Source organism: Fukomys damarensis, unplaced genomic scaffold (genome assembly GCF_012274545.1).
Source record: "Fukomys damarensis isolate Sample0158 unplaced genomic scaffold, DMR_v1.0_HiC HiC_scaffold_29, whole genome shotgun sequence".
In the NCBI taxonomy this organism is placed as follows: domain Eukaryota; kingdom Metazoa; phylum Chordata; class Mammalia; order Rodentia; family Bathyergidae; genus Fukomys; species Fukomys damarensis.
In genome coordinates, this window is record NW_022900941.1 from 17,818,911 (window position 1) to 17,840,322 (window position 21,412).

At 35.1% G+C, this 21,412-nt stretch overlaps 1 protein-coding gene across 8 annotated transcripts in view; it reads right to left on the reverse strand.

The window, feature by feature from the left end:
* Window positions 1–21,412, reverse strand: part of Zranb3 (zinc finger RANBP2-type containing 3) — a 240,322-nt gene that overhangs the window by 118,031 nt on the left and 100,879 nt on the right. For all 8 annotated transcript variants that reach the window (XM_010606168.2, XM_010606169.3, XM_010606167.2 and 5 more), the window contains 2 exons: window positions 7,327–7,505; window positions 4,035–4,266 (listed from right to left, as the gene is read on the reverse strand). In XM_010606168.2, coding sequence (XP_010604470.1) covers window positions 4,035–4,266; window positions 7,327–7,505 — 411 coding nt within the window. The remainder of the gene's footprint in view (window positions 1–4,034; window positions 4,267–7,326; window positions 7,506–21,412) is intronic.

The window sequence follows — 21,412 nt, forward strand, 5'->3', positions numbered from 1 at the left end:
GGGGTCATAGAGTAATTTTTATGTTTAAATTCTAAGGGATCTGCCCAAGTGTTTTTCAAGGCAACTTCGGTGTTGTACATCTTTCTTTTATTTTTTTTTGGTACCAGTGAGGCAGGCAGTAGAAATACTGAGCTAAATCCCTGGCCCTACATCTTTACATACTCTTAAATAACTGATGTAACAAATGAAAAATCAAATACCTTGAGATAAATTATGCTAAAGACACAATATACCAAAATACAAGTTGAGGGAAAAGCAGGGATTAGAAATAATTTACAACTGTATATGCCTATGTTAAAAAAGAATAGCCTGGCATGGTGGCGCATGCCAGGAATTTAGCTCAGTGGTGCTGCTGCCTGTGCCTCAAGGTCCTGACTTCAAGCCCTGGTACCAAAAAAAAAAAAAAAACCTTAAACAAAAAGCCTAATTTTCTACCTGGAAAACACATAGCAAAGTAAAATCAAAACAGTAGAAATGAACCTACAAAGACAAAAGTTGGATTACGAAAAGATGAGTAACATTTATAAAACTACAGCTACAATGACAAAGACAAAAAAAGAGAAGATTCAAATTAGTAAAATTAGGAATGAAATAGGGGATTTTAGTACTAATCTCACAGAAATATAAAGTATTATAAAAATAATATTATGTACAATTGTCAATTAAGATAATTTAGATGAAATGACCAAATACCTAGAAAGACAAAATATACTAAAATTGACTGAAGAAAAAAAACTCTAAAGAGTCACAATCAGTCAAGAGACTGAATTAGTAATAGAAAAACTAGCCACAAAGAAAAGCCCAAGTCCACATGTCTTCATCACTAAATTACACAAAATGTTTGAAAAAATACTAATATCAATATTTTACACACTTACACAAAGAAGAGGAAGAAACACTTCCCAACTCATCTTATGATGCCAATATTACCTTGATACCTAAGCCAGACAACATTATCACAAGGAAAAAAACAAAACAAAACTAAAGACCATTATCTCTCTTTTTTTTTCAAGACAGGGTCTCACTATGTAGTTGAAGCTGACCTGGAACTCACTATGTAGCCCAGGTTGGTTTCAAACTCACAGCGATCCTCCTGCCTCAGCCTTCCAAGTGCTGGGATTACAGGCGTGCGCCACCACACCCAGCAAGACCATTATCTCTTATAAATGGAAACAAAACAATCAAAATAATATTAGCAAACCAAACCCAGAAATACATTATATGCCATAACCAAGTGAGTTATTTTAAGAAATGTAAGGTTGTTTTAATGTCTGAAAATAAATTTATGTGATGTGTCAAGTTAATAAAGAACAAAAACATGATAATGTAATAGATGTAGAAAATACATTTTACAAAATTCAACATCTTTTCATAATTTAACAGTCAAAAAAGAAGAAATAGTAAGGAACTTGTTCAACCCAATGAAAGAAATCAAGGATAAACTACAAAGTAATATTATACTTCAAAGTCAAAAGCTAAACACTTTCTTCCTAAGATCAGACTAAATCAAGGATGCTAACTCTTGCCACTTCTACTTAACACTGAACTTGAAGTATGAGCATGAAATAAAATCATGAAGACTGAAGAAGAAGCAAAACTATCACTCTCTGCAGTTGCCATGATCTCCTATAGAAAATTCTAAGGATTCATGAAAGTATTATTGAATAAATGAATTCAGCAAATTTGCAAGACATGAAAATCACACAAAAATCAACTGTGTTTTAACTCAGCAATGAACATTCAATAATGAAACTGAGAAAACAATTCCATTTCCATCAGGATAAACAAATAAATAAAATACTGAATAAATTTTACAGAAACACAGCATACAATGAAAACTACAAAGTACTGTTGGAAGAAAACTAAAGACATAAAAATGCAGGGGAAAACATTCCACATTCATGAATTTGAAGGCTAAATATTGGTAAGATAGCAATATTTTCCAAAGCAATTTATACATTAAACACAGTACATATAAAAAAATTGAAGCTGGATTATTTGTAAAAATTGACATGCTGATAAAACAATCCATATGGAAATTCAAGGGACCCAGAATATCCAAAACAATCTTGAAAGCTGCCGGGCATGGTGGCACATGCCTGTACTCCTAGCACTCAGGGAGGCTGAGGCAGGAGGATTTCTGTGAGTTCGAAACCAGCCTGGGGCTACATAGTGAGTTCCAGGTCAGTCTCAACTACATAGTGAGACCCATCTCAAAAAACAAAACAAAACAACAACAAAACAAAACAATCTTTAAAAATAAATACAAAGGTGGGAATGGCGGTGCATACTTGTAATCCCAGCACTTAGGAGGCTGAAGCAGGGGGAAATGCAAAGAGTTCACTGCCAGTCTGTGCTACTGTGCTACACAGTGAGTTCAAGGACATCCTGAACTACACAGTAAGATGTCTTAAAGAAAAAATAAAAATACATATATACATACAAAATTAGAGGACTTGTCCTCCCTAAATTTAAGATCCCTAATTCAGAATTTGTAATTTTAATATTCTTTTTTTTAAACAGTCCCAAATATAAATGGTACATTCCTAAGTTCACACAAACTAAGATTTATGCTTGCTTTGATAGGGCTATCCTGGGTGAAAGGTGAAAATACTAACATGTGATCACAGTGGGACACAATGGCACTGTCGTATTATCAGCATTCTATTTCTCATGCTAGATAATAAATGCATGTGAATTTGTTTTATTGTCATTTAAATAGATGTATCTTTTATATGTTCTCTTGAAAAAATCTCATTTTTTAAAGTTATAATCAATATATCATCACTTTTACTCAATATAATTTGGGAACATAAGTAAATTAATTGGGATCTATTCTCTCAATACTAGTAGGTATCAAAGAGTAAAAATTATGAAAAAGTAAAATTAAGCATTTTGCTCTCACTATATTATAAGACTCTCAGATTTCAAGTGAGGGAATTTGAAAGTGGTGTCCGGTAATGCTGGTAGAGATACAATGATAACAGCTGTCACTCAGGTTTGATTTAATAGTTAATAGTGAATACTATATGTTGAATGCTTTCTGTGTAACATAGAGATCTTTTGCAAATGGGGACAGGTATTTCTTTTACTTCTCCAAGCAACACTACAAGAGAATAGCCCATGTGTATCCTGTGGTTCAGTTTTCACTAGTAGACAGGGTTTTCTTAGGGAATTCTGAACCTTACAGACTCAGAAAATTTTCATCATTTCTTCTTCTCAACCCAGCAACCATTCCATATTAACATATGCTAACTTTATAGCAGCAAAAGCTATGTCGAGTATTAAGAAACTTCCTTATTCTTTCATTCTAAGTAGATACCTTATCTGGAGTATACACAAGCTGTAGTTTTTCTCTACATTCCAAAATGTGAATTTTGAAGTGAAAGAGGAACAGAGATAAATTCTGCAAAGCAGCATAAAAGCAGAAAAAAAGTAGATTCAATCTTAATTTTAAGGCGTTTATAAAGTAAAATAAATATGATAAATGAAGACTAAGACTACAAAAGAACCTCAAGAATACATGTGAAGAATATTACAAATCTGTTCTAAATATGGAAACCTTATCATAAAGGCAAAAAACTATTTCTGTACATACCTGCAAGCATGGCTAAGGTTTACAGTAAATAGGTTAAAAAGTCATAAAATGGGATCTGTTTAATCATGTCAGATGTATAAAAATTCCAAATATACTCTTCTGCCCCCCCCAGTAATGGAGCTTGAACCACTAGGCAAACATTCCCCCATTGAGATATATCCTTATCCTGTTTTTGTTTTAAGATAGAATCTCACTATGTTATCTATGATGATTTTTTAATCTGCCATCCTCCTGCCTAAGCCTCCCAAATAACTGGGATTATAGGCAATGTGCCACCACCCATGGCATTTAATTTGAAACTAAAATTTGCAAAACATGACTCATTGCAGGAGGGACATAATTCAAGAGGAGTGGGGAATGGGATAAAATAAAATTTATTTTTTTAAAAATTGACTGAATTTCCTTTTAAGCCCCCCTAGTATAAAGATTGTAATACCTCTTCAGGTCTTCCCAAAGCTGGAGTTCCTGTAAGAAGAACAGCTCGTCTGGCTTTCTGTATTACTGGCAACAAGATCTTGCTGCGAGTTGCAGTTCTAGACTTCATATAGTGTGATTCATCCACTATAACGACTTTGAAGTTCTGGTTATTTAGGGCATCTATCAAAGTTTCTGCACCAGTGGTTAAAAGACCATAGCCCAGAACTGTCACTTTGCTGGTCGATATTCTCCTGGAAAAGAAAATATGTGTTCTTTAAAATGTCTCAGTCATTAATTCATATAAATAATACAACTTTTTGAGGAATAAAACAGAAGATGAAAAGAGGTGTTGTAGAAGTAGAGTGTACTACTGCTGAAACTCAATTTTTCTAAGATTTTACAGTCTTCATATATGATAAACCAGGATCTAAAATTTAAACTTTGGCAATTTTAAACAATTGTTGTTCAAGTTGTCTTTGGAAAATTTTTACATTCTATCAGTCACATTTTCTAGGACAAGAACATTACAACACTATTTGCTTCTGTGCACCCAGGTCATACATAAACTGGATATTCAAATATTAGTTGACTCTTCAGTGAAACTAGGATAACTTTCTCAACGTGGGTGTTACTGGTATTTTGATCAGGACAAACCTTAGTATAACAAACTGTCTACTGAACTATAGCACAGTTAATTTTTTTGGTCTTCCCCATTAATGACAGTAGAGTCTCCCACTCATGGTGACAAATGGGATGATAAACTGTGGATAAAAGAAAAGGAGGGTACCACCCTACATAGAGAACTATTAAATAAAGTGATCCATATTCTTTTTATCTCTATAATTTATACCTCTGTAATAGTATGTCTTTATGTTGCTCTCTTGAAATAATCATTTACATATTTCATATTTACATACCTCTCTTATTATGTCATGAGATTGGTGAGGGCAGGGTATGTATTCTTTAAATTTTGTTATATATAATTCTATACTCCCAATGAACATTTATATAATGAGATAATCTGACAAGTCTGTGAACAGAAAACATATCACTTTGGCATTTTTTCTATCGCCAATGAAAAAATACAGGACAAAGTCAGTCTTCTGCCATTCTCTAACCTTTAAAAGAAAAGCCAGAGGTTCAAAGTAGCCAATTTCACCACAGCACATGTATTTGTTTTTTAAATGGCAACTGCATTTAAAGAATCTTTCATTAGTCAAGACATAGCAAAATAGAAGCTATAGAGCCTGCTACAATAACCTTCTAAGTCTTTGTCTTCTGTATATTGCTCAAAGTTTACCTAATTTAGTTATTCTTCTTTTGGGCTATTCTGTTGCTTTAGTATAGTGAGAAAATCATCTCTGTAGAATTATCCAGGGCTTTAAAGAAGCTTTAAATGCTTCTTTAAAGATCTAGAAGGCACTGAGTAGTTTTTCTGTGCTTAGTTAACATCCTGCGAAAAACACACTCTAAGGTTGTAGTTCTATCTAACAAATACAAAACATTATTCAAATAAAAGTATCAGCCACTATTTAATTACAAATAAAAAAAGAAACTATTTGATGACCTAAACTGGGTGTGGTGGTACACACCTGTAATTTCAGCACTTTAGGAGGCTGAAGCAGGAGGATCAAAAGTTTGAGCCCAGTCTAGGCAGTTTAACAACTTAGCAAGACCATCTGAAAATGAGAAACAAAAAAGATCTTGAGGATATAACTCAATACAAAGGCCCTGGGTTGAATCTCCAGTAGTGCAAAAACAAAAACAAACAAAAAACTCTCATGTGTAGGGAGCTGTAGGAAGTGACTGAGCCAATGGTCTCTAGCGAAACCCTTGAGTAATGTACAAAGCCTGGCTCTGGGGACATTAAGCTGTCAAAGACACTTCTTGTACTCAGTTCCTGACCTTTAGCTCATGTGGTAAGGGAAACATCATGGAAAGCTTCATGTTCGTGATAACTAACTACAACAAAGGGTAGCTAGCCTTGAGAATGTCCTACTTTCTACATTCTCAACATAATACAAAAAGCTTGTTCTTTCTGAAATGGCCCCTAAATACACCTCCTTGAAAACTGTATAAAATAAACATGCTGGCCAGGCACCGGCATGCAGTTTCCCCATCAGAGAGCTGTGTCCCACCTGGCCCAAGCTTTCTCTTTATGTGTGTGTCTATATATTTTCCTTATCTCCTGTTGCTCCCACTTAGGTTTCAGGTTCACCTGTACTGGTTACGGCACTCATGACCTAAATGCTATATAAGATGATAGAGCAGACAAATTTTAAGAAAACTTATATGTAGATATTTAAGTAGGGTATAGATGACAGAAAACAGTTGTGAAAGCCTTGGTAAATTCAACATTCTTTAAATTCTTGGGTTTTTAAAATTTTAAGTACTTTCACTGGAGGAGAGAAATCTATTTATAACACCACCCTACATTTTATATTAAGTATACAAATAGTGTTCAGATTTTCATGGGCCTACAAAGATATATGCTTGTGAATTAGGGTTCCAACTCTGAAAGAGAAAAGGCCCTCTATCTAAGTATTTTGTCTGTTTCCTCATTCCAAATTCACAAAGGTCAAAGTTATTTCTACACAGTCTTTAAATTAACAGTATTAATGAATGTAGTGCAAGAGAATAATACTAAAACTCAAATATTCTAAGAATTAACAGATGTTTTATTTAGGTAGATGCATTGCCTTTTAAGTTTGAGAAACAGCTTTGAACCTTTGGTAATATGATAATATGTATCATTTAACTAGATATTCAATGTAATCACATCAGTTTTCAAATTGGTTGACTTATTCTACTGCTAGAAACCAAAATTAAAAAAAACAAAACAAAACCACGAAGCCAGGCGTGGTGATGTACACCTGTAATCCCAGCATTAAAATGCTGATATAAGAGGACTGCCACAAGTTCAAGGTCAGCCTGGGCTACATGTCAGTTCAAGGCCAATCAGCTATATATATAGCAAGACTGTGTCTAAAAGAATTACTAAAATAAAATAAAACATACCATAAGGGAACTTAGAAATAAAAACATTATTGGGCTTCAGATCAATAATTCAGATTTTAAACTGTAAAATAAAATTCTCTATATTACTATCTTATTTTTAAATGATATCTGTAGGTAATATTTCATCCTAAACATGAATATATACTAAATATGCAGAAAGATTTCTTTTTTCTTTTTTCAGTACCAGGGACTGAACTCAGAACCTTGTACTTGTGAGGCAGGCACAGTGCCTCTGAGCTAAATCCCTGGCCCTGTCTTTTCTTTTTTTCTTAAATATTAAAAGTTGTTCTTACCAAAAATCAGTTTTGTTCTGAATAACATTGATTTCTTCAGGCTCTAGCTCTGGGATCCACTTCTCTATTTCTTCTATCCAAGGGTACCTCAGAGATGAAGGGACCACTATTAAAAGAGGCCATTCCTCTCTATAGAAGTAAGCAATTGCAATTGCCTGGATTGTCTTTCCTAGACCCATCTAAAATAAAGAAAAAGTAAGGATTAAAAAGAAAATAAGAAAATATCAAGTATTCTATTACTAATATTACCAAAATAATTTTTCAGTATGAAATTAGTTGAATTACATAGTTAATTAAAAGTTTAACATTATAAGGACTTAAACGTTTTTAGGCACCAGGCATGGTAGAACATGCCTGTAATCCCAGCACTCAGGAGGCTGGTGGGAGGACACCCAAGAGTTCAAGTCCAGCCTAGGCTACATAGTGAGTTCAAGGCCAACTTGGACTACACAGCAAGACCCTGTCTCAAAACACAAAAAACAAAATAAAACAAAGTAAATAACATTCATTAAGCAACACCATTTGGGATTGGAATTAGAGACAAAATGACTCTATAGTCTATACTGTCTACGTTGCCATGCCACTAAACAATTTTAATACTATCATACTTAACCATCTTTAAGCTTCTCTTGTTTAAAGGGTAGTGCCCCAAATGGATGTTTAAAGTGGTTTTGTCAGTAATAGCCAGAAAATAAAGGTAACTTCAAGTGTAACAACTGTTGCATGGATAATCAAACTCTGGTATACTCATACAATGAAATATTACTTAATGAAAAAGAAGCAAACTGTAAAGGGAGTATAGCTCAGTGGTAGAGCACATGCTTAGCATGCAGGAAGCCAAAGGTTCAATTCCCAGTACTTTCCTTCCACATAGGAGCAAATATTGTTCCATTTACTATAATTCTATTTATACATCATTCTGGAAAAGCTAAAACAGCAGGGATAGACAACATATTAATTGTTGCCAGGGAATGGAGGTGATAGGAGCACCATAAGGGAACTTTCTGGGGTATATCTTTGTTTGGTACCAGGAATCGAACTCAGGACATTGCACTTGCCAGGTAGGTGCAGTGCCACTGAGCTAAATCCCCAGCCCAAGCGTATATCTTGATTTTAGCAGCAGAAATGACCATACATGTTTGTCAAAGCTCATTTAATTTATATTTCAAATGATTGAGTTACCTAAAAGGGTAAATTATACCTCAATAATCCTTACATTTAAAATATATATAATTACCATAGTGAACAATGGAAAATAAAAAGACTAAAAGACATAGGCTGTGCTTCACAGACTATTCAAAGGGAAAAAAAAGAAACAAAAACCAAAAACAATGAATTCTAATTGGGTTTTAAATGCTGAGAGTAAAAAAAAAAATAAAGAAAAAGATGGTCTTGGATTTTCAGCAAATCTCTTATGAAAATCTTGTTTTGTTCATGTTTTTCTTTTAACTACTGGTGGTAAGAACAACTCAAAAATTAGAATTCAAATAAAGTAACATTTATACCAATCCAACTTCAAAGATTAATGAGAAAACTAGTGTGATTTGCTTTTCACCCTACATAAAAGACTAGCAAAGAGAAACACGGTAAATTGAGTGTAGCAAGTGAATGTGTTTTTGACCTGGCATATAGTAAGTATTCAGAAATGATGTGAATACATGAGTGGATGCAGAATAACTAAATAAAGCCCAGGCCTCACATTCTCTGAAATAGGCAAGACCCAGATACAAGGGGGAGAGAGGTAACACAAAAGCTTTTATTCTGAGAGGACAGTAATTATTAATTACCATTCCAGAGTTGTGAGCTACAAAACACACAAATATAGAATAAAAGTTAAGTCTAACCATTTTAATATTGAAATGAGATCCACTGTAAGATAAAAATTGTTTCCTACATAGTTTTTTAGCAATAAATTGAGATTAAGTTAGAACTCGGTAACAGATGGGTTAGGGATGGACACTAATAGAGCCTACATTACTTTTCTGTAGAGGTAAATTATTTCACATGTTCATTTTATACATTGTATATTTAATATATATGACTATTACATAACTCAAATTTTAGGTCTATTCAGCCAAATTTAGGATTTACCCTATGACAGTAGACACAGACCAAAGAGAAAATAACAAATTTTTATATAAGCTAGCTTTTTATTTTACTTTTTTTGTTTTTTTGTACCAGGAATCAAACTCAGAGTCTCACACTTGCCAGGCAGGCACCGTGCCACTATATAAGCTACTTTTGTAACTGAATTAAAGAGCACTTACATACCAATATATAGCATATTGACTGTTAGTTCCCTGACTTCAGTCTTTCAATTCTCATACCAAAAACATCACTATAGTTTAGGACCAGCTTAGTTTCATCAAAGCAGAAATTTAACAATTTACAGTTTTAACAATTACAGTGTAATTTAACAATTACAGTGTAATTTAACAATTACAGTTTTTTGTTTGTTTGTTTGTTTTTGGCCTGGTTTGAGTTCATTAATATCATTCTTTCTCATCCCTCAACAAGTTAGACCATAAGTACAGTCCCAGGAATGGAGCTATATATGGCCTTAAGTTTTTGTCTATGGACCATATAGCTAACTCTATTCTGTAATCATGGATCCCAGGTTTGTTTCCTGCCACAATTTCATAATCCATTTTCTTAACTTAAACTTCTCTGAAAACAGAGCTCCGTCATTGCTTTCCTAATTTTCTGGGAAACAGAATCATCTCTCTGGGACCCTAATTTGATTATCACTTGTAGTGAAATTTACTTGGTACTAATCACCTAAGTAGAATTTTGTTTATTGCATGTCACTAATGATATTCTGGGTCACCTATCAAAATTTCCTATTACTGTCTGCTGAGATCAGGGAAATAAATCTTCAGTAGGCATACAGTATGTGAAAACAGGAAACAGGGAAAGGCCAGCCTGAACTACATAGCAATACAATGTCTCAATAAAAAAATACAAAACGAATAGGGAGGAAAAAAGACAACAAAATTTCAGTTAGTTAGAAGGAACAGAAGGCTGGGAGTGCAGCTTAGTGGTGGGGAGACTGCCTAGCATGCAAGAGGCCTTAGGTTTGATCCCTAGCACTGCCTGACTCAAAGATAGGAGGAATAAAGCCAAATTTTGACTTACTGTGTAACATGGTGACTACAGTTAACAATAATGTACTGTATTCTGCAACTTGTAAGACAGTATATTTTAGGCATTCTCTTCACACAAAAAAGATCAACATGTGAGATAATATATATGGTATTTAGCTCAACCTAGCCAATGAACAACATGTAGATATTTAAGAAGCAACATATTATATACCATAAATATAATTTTTATTTGTCAATAAATACTTTTTTTAAAAATTAAAAGACAACCAAAACAGTGAAGCTTTGTACTTAGGATATGGGAAGAAAGCAGAAACTGGCATCAATATAAGAAAGAATAAGAATAATCCTGATGTTTTAGCCCAATCTAATTAGAAATTCATATATTTTTCACTTCTAGTTCCCTAATTCTAATATCTTGTACCCAATCTGCTATTAAACCCTTTGAATGAATTCTTAATTCTAGATGTTACTTTTTAGTTCTATAATGTTCATTAGAATCAGTTTTTAAATATTTAAGCTCTTCTTTTTTCCCCAGTACTAGGAATTGAACTCATGACCTTACATTTCAGGCAGGCATGGTGCCAATGACCTATATCCCTGGCCCTTAAACTCTTTTTTAAATAGATTAAATTCTCTATTAACACTTTCCAACTTTTGTCCACTTCTTCCTTTTCTTTTTTTTTTTTTTGGTACCAGGGATCGAACTCGGGTCCTTGCACTTGTGAGGCAGGCAGTAGAACCACTGAGCTAAATCCCCAGCCCATTTCTTCCTTTTCTTGAATAAAATAATCATAATTATTTCAAAGTCCCTCTCGATATACTAATATCTGATCCATCATGGGTTCCTCCTCTCTGAGATTTTTATTTCCATATCTAAAAGATACAATCTTGGGGAGCTAGACAGAGCAGTTTCTAACAGGAAAAGATGCACGTAGCCTCTTTCAACCACCTTGCTTACAGCTATAAAAAGAAAGACTTGAACATTGAGTGATGATGAATTTAGCAAACAAAAGTCTGAATACAAACAGCTTTCAAGCCTCTTCCTTCTTCTCCCCCAGTCTGGGCAAGTAGATAAGAAAGTGTGAGTACAACTTCCTTTGGCATTGCTGGAAATTCAAACCCTGAAAACCAAGGCTCAAAGGGTGAGAACCTTTACTCTAGCTCCACACTGCACCCTGCACCCTGCACCTAGTTACAAATCAAACCAGTCCCCTACCTATTGGTATATTTTGAAAGCCTGCTCTACTCTCCCCCAGAAGGCCCTATTATATGAATAATTTTTCCACATTCTCTGAGTTTCTGGATGGCATCATCAGTCTTGATTTTTGAAGCCACACTGTGGGTGGAAGAACCCCCCTGCAATACACACTCTTCAAGGTGACCATGACATAGGAAAAGCCACATTCATATATGTTAATAAAATGACACTGTAAATTTTATGAAAGGATTTCCTTGAGATTGCATGGCTAGAAGAAAAACATCTCAGAATTTGACCAACTTAGCATCCCTAAAACAAATGAATTTCTTAATTTGCCCATTCAACAATCTATCTTAGGATAATACCTTTCATCATTAGAGAAGTCACCTAAAAATACAGCATTCTTCTCAGTGTTTTTGTTTTTGTGCCAGGAATCAAACTTGGGTCCTTCCGCTTGTGAGGCAGGCAGCGGAACCACTAAGATAAACCCCTAGCCCTCTCCTCAGTTTTTATCAAGCTACAATGGACCTATGAGTTACAACTACCCCATATATGAACAACTTGGGAATTAAATTTTCGGTTTGTCTCATAACCAAAGTCTTGAGATACAACCCAAATGCCAGCTGTTTGTGCAGTTGTAAACAAACACTCCTTATGTCAGAAAAGCATATGTAAGCTTTAGTCTGAGCCCAGATGAGCATGTCTGTGGACATGATTTCAGTCAGTGTTTTATATAATCACTATGATTACTGCCATCAAAATGGCCCCCCAAAAAGGTAGAAAAGACACTAAAGGACAGAAATGTAAAGAAATCAATCACAATTGAAAAGAAGGACACTGTGCAGAAATATGAGAGTGGCACTGGCGTAACCAGTCTTGCTAATATGTACAGCATGTTGAAATCCATCATCTCAACAGTCTTACAGAGAAAAGATTAGTATAAGGAAGTTAATGTTGCTAAAGGTGTTACTCAAATTAGTAAGTCATGATCAATTGTGTTGGATGAGGTAAAAAGGCTATTATCAGTATGAATAAATAAAAGTCAGATGGCAGGTTACAGCCTATGTGAGTCTACAATTTGTGAAAAAGCTAGGGCTATGAATGAGATTTTGTAAATGATAATCCATAAATGAGTGATAATGGTGAAACGTTTCATGCCAGTAAGGGGTGGTTTTCACAATTTTAAAGTGAGAACTGGGGTTCATAACATAACTAAGTATGGTGAAGCAACCAGTGCTGAAAAATGGGGTGCTGAAAATTACATGCACTACTTCAAAATGATGACACAGAAATAAATGGCTTTTACTTTCATCAAGTTTTCAACTGTCATGAAACTGGCCTTCTCTGGAAAATATGCCCAGGAAAACATACATTACTAAGAAAGAGAAAAAAAATGCCAGGCCACAAGCCTATGAAGGATAGGCTAACCTTATTGCCATGTGCCAATTCAAGTGGTGAATTCAAGATAAAACCTCCCTTAGTTTATCACTCTGAGACCCCTAGAGTGTTGAAAAATCAAAAAGTCATAAAAAATAGGCTACGGGTCATGTGAAAATCTAATGCAAAAGCCTGGGTAACAAGAGTACTTTTCCTTGAGGGGATCAAGGAGGCTTTCTGTCCTATTAAGAAATATCTAGAGAACAAATATTTACCACTCAAGGCCTTCTTCATCATGGACAATGCTCCTACCCACCCATGACATTTGGAACATGAATGGTTGAAGAATTCTCATGGCTCTCAGTCTAGTTTTTCCCACCTAAAGAACTCCTCTACTCTAGCCTACAGACCAGCAGGTTATAGCTAACTTTAAGAAGCTATATACCCAGGAACTGTTCCTGAAGTGTTTCCAGATAAATATTTAACTCTTAAAGAGTTCTGGAAGGAACATTACAATATCCTTTCCTGTGTGGGGTTAACTGAGAAATCCTAGGCCTGTGTCTCTCTAAGGACACTGAAATCTGCCCAGAAAGAGTATGGCCTAAAATTTTACAAGAGAGACTTTGAAGGCTGTGTAGAGGGGCTTGAGTCTTCAACTGACTCTGTGATTCATAGTCCACAGGATAACAGGTAGACAGTGGTGGAAGAAGACTCAGAGGAACTGCCTACAGAGGAACTTCAGAAACTTCTGGCTGAGCAACAGAGAAAGGCACTTGAGGAGCTTTCCGAAGAGGAGCAGGAGTATCAACAATCAGTGCGGCAATGTTCTTCTCCTGAAATAAAGGAAATCCTGAAAAGAAAAATGGACAGAGCTACAAACATTTGTAAAGGAGATCCACCCAGAAGAAGCCAATGGTTTGCATTCACTTGGTTAAGGACAATGTCATGTCATGTCATATTACAGAACAGTGTTAAAGACAGAAACAAACAAGCTTAGACCAGATTTCAGTTTTGAAAAGGCTGGCTGGTGATCCAGAAGCAGATCCTGGTGGGCTACAGACTCACCCAAGAAGAGAAAAAAAACACCAGAAAGCCAGATTCCTGATGTTCCTACCACCTTCTGTTTCATGCTCCCTTTCTGCAGGCCAAAGATGTCAACTTGGTATTGTATGAAATTGTTTCTGGTAAACTAGGCACATTTCATAACTTTCTGGTACACTAGGAAAATTATGCACATAAAACAACCCTTTTTATTATGAAAAGGTTAGTTGTGGGGAGCTTTGGGAGGTTTGGAATACATTATGGATACTTCCATTATTAGTTATGGGAAAAATAATCTTGACTTACAACCAACTTGAGTTACAATCAGCCCTGGCAAACAAATTGATTTCATAAGTCAAGGGTCCACTGTATCTTCCTTGCTAACACCCCCAAAGTTTTTATTTAGCATCTCTTTAATTAAAAGATTATGTAGTTAAAACACAACTTGGTGTTTTTATTATGGACAGCTAAGTTATAGGCAGTCAGACAGGGCTAGGCCCTTGAGGGAGTCAGAACAAAGGTAAAACACATTACAACTGTGGCCTGAGACACATTTGTTGGAGACCAGGTCTCAAGATAAAGGTGAAATGACCAGGCCTGCACACTTCCCCAAAAGACAAGATAAGTGGTTACACCAGGCCTAATGAAGTCTAGATAGACATCAGTCATCTTGGTGGGTGTCCAAGGCCTCTGGACCCATCATTTCCCAGAAAAAGCCTTTGTTGTTTCCATGTACATTTGTTACATGACTTGTTCCCCCAATGGATCACTAAGTGATATACTTGTAACTTTATTGATTGTTCATAGCTTTAACCACATTGTATTCACGTGGTTTTTGCTCTACAAAAACTTCCCCTGAAAAGTGGGGTCCCCAGCTACCCAGTCAGGACTCCTCTTGACTTCAGGAGATATCCTCTCAATAAACATTCCTACTCTTAACCTCCACTGTTCCTAGAATTTATTCTTCGAGTTTAGAGAACATGAATGTGGCATATCAAACAGTAACTGGTTGGAATTGTATTTCCCTTCTTTAATTGGGGGTCCTATTTAACCTTCTATATCATCCCTACATCACTTCCTGGAAACTGAAAAAATATTAATCAACACAAAAAAATTTAGTCACTAAATTCTTAAAGTATAGCTTGTTGGTTGTTCACTTTTTTTGGCCATCATAAAATAGAAGACAAAGTTTGGAAAGGCAAACTAAAAAGAGATAAGGTTTCAGACCAGAAAATAAAAGTATATTAGTATCAGATCATGTTCATAGTAAGACAAGAAATTATACCTAAAATGACTGAATTAACACATGAAATTTATAAACAGGAAGGTAAATAGTCTGAGACTATTTTATCCTCACATGTAAACTTTTAAAAAATGTTCTTGGGTTTCAGTATTTTGTGAACAATTAAAAATAGAACAATATTCAATTAAAAAAGCAATAACACACTTCAAGTAATTTCAGTATACAGAAATAACTACATTCAATAGGTGGCTCAAAGCCCTTGGCTTTCACTAAAATGAAATTTGTTAAGGTGAAACCCTCCAGTGTTCCACCACAATTAAGGCTAAATTGTTTGACATAATAACCACACAAGTGTCTCTGTAAAAATTAAATACATTAATTCCAAAAGTATATTTTATCAATGTTTTAAAACAGTAAATCAACATTTTACTCAGAAGAATAATTTTACATTTTCTACATATTTTATTCAATAAAAATTACTAAGAATGATTAAATAACAACCTTCCTGATACAAAGAATTTTTGTTTCAATTTTTCATATTGTGATTGCTTTTTTTTTCTGGTATTGGGAATCAAACTCAGGACCTTGTGCTTGCAAGGCAGGTGGTGGTACCACTGAGCTAGATCCCTGGCCCCTTGATTTATTTTATTTATCAATTCTATATACATCAATTATAGAATATGCCTGGTGATTAACAATTTTTTGAAACTGGAAAATTTTCCAGCTTTAAAGTTAAAAGCAGCTCATATGTTTTTAAGGTGAGAGATAGGAGGTGTCTTTAAAATAGGTGGTCAATTTATTGTAGAAGTGGTTCCTTTGGAAGACTCCTTTAGATTTTAAATCTTAAAGATCTAAATTAAGAAATCCACAAAGGGCTATGTCAAACTGAAATCCTGTGTTCTATTATTTATCATTGTTAAGGGTGAGGTACATATTTTGGCAAACGTATTTTTTTTGTTTTTGTTTTCTTCTCTATTATACTTTTTTTTTCTCTTTGTTTGGTACTGGGTATCAAACTCAGGTCCTTGTGCTTGCAAGGAAGGTGGTAGAACCACTGAGCTAAATCCCCAACGCTTCTTTTCTTTTCTATAGGAAGGTTGGCCCCCTCTCCACCCCTTGTCATCCTTTCCCACTTAAACCAGTAACAAGGCCTTTGACTTGAGCTACATCCTGTTTTTTTTAATATTTCATTTTGAGACAGGGTCTCGCTAAGTCACTAAATTGCCCAGGCTGGGCCTGAAGTTGCCATCCTACTGCCTCAGCCTCCCAGAATGATAGAAGTACAGACATGTAACAACCCACCCAATTCTTTTTTTTTTTTTTTTTTTTGGTGGTTGTTTTCTGAGACAGGGTCTCACTACATACTTTAGGCTGGTCTTGAACTCACTACGTAGCCAGGCCAGCCTCGAATTCACAGTGATACTCCTACTTCAGCCTCCCGAGTGCTGGGATTACAAATGTGTGTGTGTCATCACACCCAGCTTCCCAAATTCGTATAGATTTAGTATATGTAGAAATAATTGATTATTTGTTTTTAGAACAGTGTGTGTGGGTGTGCATGTGTGTGTGTGTTTCCTGTATAGGCATACACCAACATACCCAATTCTTACAGGGAGCTTTAGATGGTATATGTAGAAACAATGGTTTGTTCTTAGAACGGTGTGTGTGCATGTTTTATTCATGTGTTCCTATCTCATAGGAAATTAGGGGCAGGGAACAGAGCATAGGCCTGATCTCTACTCAAACAGTCACACTTAGGGTATTTGTTATCATACTTTGCTGACAGTTGTGTAGGAAAGGGGGCAGACAGGTAGAGAATAATAAAATAAAGGCCTTATGCTTTTTGTCAAATCCTGACTAGAGTTAAGCACCTGTGAGAGGGAGCAATCAAGAGGACAAGCCAGGGCCTAGGATTTCAGTGGCTTGGGCCTGCCTCATTGAGCCTGTCTCACAAGTGCAAGGCCAGGGTCGTAAATTCAATCCCTGGTATCAAAAAAAGGACAATAATCAACAAAGCTCTGCCAGATGCCCCAGCTAGTTAATTGCCCTTCCCCACCATGCACTAAAGTACAAAAGAGCTCAAAGGGGAGGGTACATAACAGAAAAAAACCTCAGTATATAAAATATATACTCGCACAAGGTCTTCCCCCACCCCACCCTCATTTCCCTTATGTAAAGTCTTTTTAACCCATACATTTCAGAGATAGGGCCTAACAGGACAAAGAAAACCAAATAAAGCTCCCCTAGAAATTTTCACATAGGCAATAGTAGAGGGACCTGGGGCCTAAAACAGCCAATCAGGCTCTAATAAACTGGGGTAGGGGTGGGGTGTCCTTTCTGCCACACTAATAAAAAGGGCTAAAGATAAAGGCCCGGCTACTTTCTCCCCCCCCCCTCTCTAGCTTTCTGTTCTCTCTTTTCTTGCAAATACTGCATTTTTGTTTTCCTTTCTAAACATTGTAATTATAATTCTTTTTTTTCTTTTGTAATTATAATTCTTTACTGATACAAGTTTTCGATTCCTGGTTGGCGGTGGTATTATAGTGCACTGCACACCCATTTGGATACAACAGTTGGCTCATTTCTGAGGGCAGAAAAAGGTTTTCACTTGAAGGGAAGACATTGATGTTAAGGGAAGCTTTACAGAAGATAAACTGTAGATAGTAGCAGATATGGGAGGAAAACAACTCTTTCTAAAAACAAAACATTGAGTTAGGGTTGTAAGCAGAATGAAAGTAGGCATGTAGTCCCAAGCATGGCTTACAGAAGCTTAACAGAGGATACCAAAAAATAAAGCAGGGAGAAGGCTCTGAAAAAAAATAGGCTGCCTATGAATAAAGTACCCTTAACATTAGCCATTTCTGAAAACAGTTGAATGTTAGGCTTTTAATATGGTACTTTTATTTTCCCCTAGTCTCTATAAGTTTTAATAAAAGTCAACATTTTACAAATGGGATAAAATTATCAATTCATGAATCTGAATAAAGGGTATAAGGATTTTTAAAAATTTTTCATGTTCTTGCAACTCCTCTGTAACTATGCAGTAACTTTCAAAGAAATAGCCGGAGAAAGAAAGCTACAGTTCTTAACCTACTATTGGTTTCAGTTAGAGCAAGGAAAAGAAAGCTGTTATACTGCAAAAGGAGTGGACAGGAAATGAGCTACTGACTAAACTATTGCAGTAGTGCCAAAAGAACAAATACTTCCAAGTTATTTTTTTAAATTTTAAAATTCAACATAACACTGATGTTAAAAGGTACAAGAAAGACAAAGATCAATCGTGTATGTGAATATTGGTACAAGCATTTTCTTTTTGTTTTGTTTTTGGTACTGGAATCGAACTCAGGTCCTTGCCCTTGCGAGGCAGGCAGCAGAACCACTGAGCTAAATCCCCGGCCCTGTACAAGCATTTTAAGTAAACAATTAGAACATAGAATCTGTAGAACACTAAAAGAACATACCAGACTCAAGAGAAACTCAAGTCTAGGAACAGATGGTTCAACAAGGAAAATCTGTTACTGTAATTTATAGTATTATAGACCAAAGAGAAAATATCATATGATTATTTCAGATGTTGAATAAGTAACTAAAAATTTAATAGAGAAAAAGCAATTCTATTTCTATTAGAAGCAGGAAAAAAAATGAATATAAATATTACAAGAGAACAAATAAAAAATATATTCATTGCAAATAATGTGAACAAATATCTAGATACCTAAAAGAATCAAAAGAATAAAATGATTGATAGAAATATCTAAGTGTTAACTAAAGAATTTAAGTAAGTGGCTAATGACAAATTATGATGAAAAATGTTTGGTACTTAGAAAAGAACAATCAAAACAGGACTCAAACAGGAGACAGTACAGAAACAGATTAAATATATATGAAAATTGAATCTATATACAATTCTGTATACATACGCCTTTCTGCATAAATATTATTTGGAGGTAGGGAGCTCTAAAGAATATATAGCGAAAGCTTATTTTAAAAATAAGACCGGGGGCCAGGCTCAGAGGTTCGGTGGGCTGCCTTGCAAGCGCAAGGACTCGGGTTCAATCCCTGGTACCAAAAAAAAAAATAAAAAAATGCCGGGGAGCTAGGAGTGGTGGTGTATGTCTGTCATCGCAGCACTCGACAGGCTGAGGCAGGAGGACTGCTGTGAGTTCGAGACCAGCCTGGGCTACTTAGTGAGTTCCAGGACATCTCAACTACATAATGAGACCCTCTTCAGAGCAAGGGCCTGAGTTCGATCTCTGGTACCGCCCCCCGACCCAAGAAAAATGAAAGAGGGCCAGGGATTTAGCTCAGTGACACTTTGCCTGCCTTGAAAGCGTGAGATCATGAGTTCAATTTCCAGTACTGGGAAAAATATGGAAGAGCTTCTTATAGGAATAGCAAATTTTTAGATCTAAACTTGCGCTTTAATGACAAAATCTGGAGAGCAGCTAATACCTCACTTATGGAACCTAGTTATGGTTTACTGATGTTCTCTGATGTTGGAGTTGGTGAAAGTGTAAAAGGAGAAGGAAAAAAAGAGAGAGAAACATAAATTAAAATGTCAGTATATAATAAAAGAAGAAAAAATTGGCCAAACCTACAAGTAAAGAAAAATGAAGAGGTAAAAAATGAAAAAGTCTAGGGCTGCATAATTTTTATTTATTTTTATCCTAATTACTTCTTCTTTTATCCTGAATATTTCTACTGATTTTTAAGTTACAATTCAGAGCAAATCATTTTTCAACTGAATTTTCAATAGTTGATTTCTTTTTCCTCATTGAGTTTATTGGTACATTTTAGGTCTATAGTACAGTTACATTCATCATTGGGATCTTGTACCTCTACATGACAGGTCTTGGTTCTCATTTTTTCCCCTTGTCCCTGCCCTCCCTTCACCTCCTCCTCCCCTCCCCATTTACAAACACTTTATTTCTATTTTTGCATTTTCTCCTATTTGTTTCATTTTCCTTATTACCTTTCCCCTACCCTTCCCACTTTCCCTACACCTTTAGCCCTTTTCTTCCTATTTCACATTGTCAATTATCTCATTAGGCTCTTATGTACTATTACAGTTTATTCACACCAGAGAAACTATTCGGTATTTACACAAGTGTGACTTATTTATATTTCACTTAGGAGTATATCCTCAATATGTATTAATTTTCCTACAAATGAATCTAATTTCTCATTCTTTATGGCTGAGTAGTATTCCATTTTATAGAAAAACCACATCTTCTTTATCATGTTTCCAACTGATGGGCAAATGGGCTGTTTCCAAGTTTTAGCTACTATAAACTCTGAATAGTTGATTTTTAAATCTGTAACAATTTTGAATTTGTACTATTGTGGTGACTATGTACTAAATAACTCATTTCAAGGAAATAAATGGGAAGATACATAAAAAATGATTTGCTCTCTGAGGAAAAATAGTTTCACTCAATAAAAAACCAACTCCATGACTGTAAATTTCAAATAGAAAAAATATGGGACATAGACTCTTACTATTTTGTAAGGATTTTAAGCTCTATTTCTGATGTAAATAATTTATTTTTATTCAAAATCTTTGTTAAATTTGAAACCTAATCACGGTGTGGGAAAAAAGATAGGTAAAATGTGAATTGTTCATATGCATACATATTATTCATTCAAATAGTACTACACATTCTTAAGGTAAAATATGAATAAATGAAAGATCATGGCAGCATAACATAGGTTGGTAATACTCAATACTTCAGAAGTAGATTTTTCATATGTTTTGTAGGAAATCAAAAGTATTACGATTCTAATCATTTTCTCCAAAGGTATTATGTAACCAATGTTTTATTAACTTCTTGAAATTGAGGGTCAACAAAACATAAAGGATACAATTATAGATACTGAGGGAAAAGAAAGAGAAGGTAAGGAAAAAAAAACAACTAAATAGAAAATAAAAGGAATAATTCAATCTTGTGATTATGCTCTAAGGTTTTTAAAATCTGTTATACTTCTGTATCATGTGAATTCTTGCTATAACTCTCCTACTTCTAACAGACATGGACTATTAAAATAAGGGCCCCTAAAGGGACCCTAACATGAATGGCTCTCAAGCTGCCTTTAGAGAATAACTAAGGATTCCATCTCAGAAAA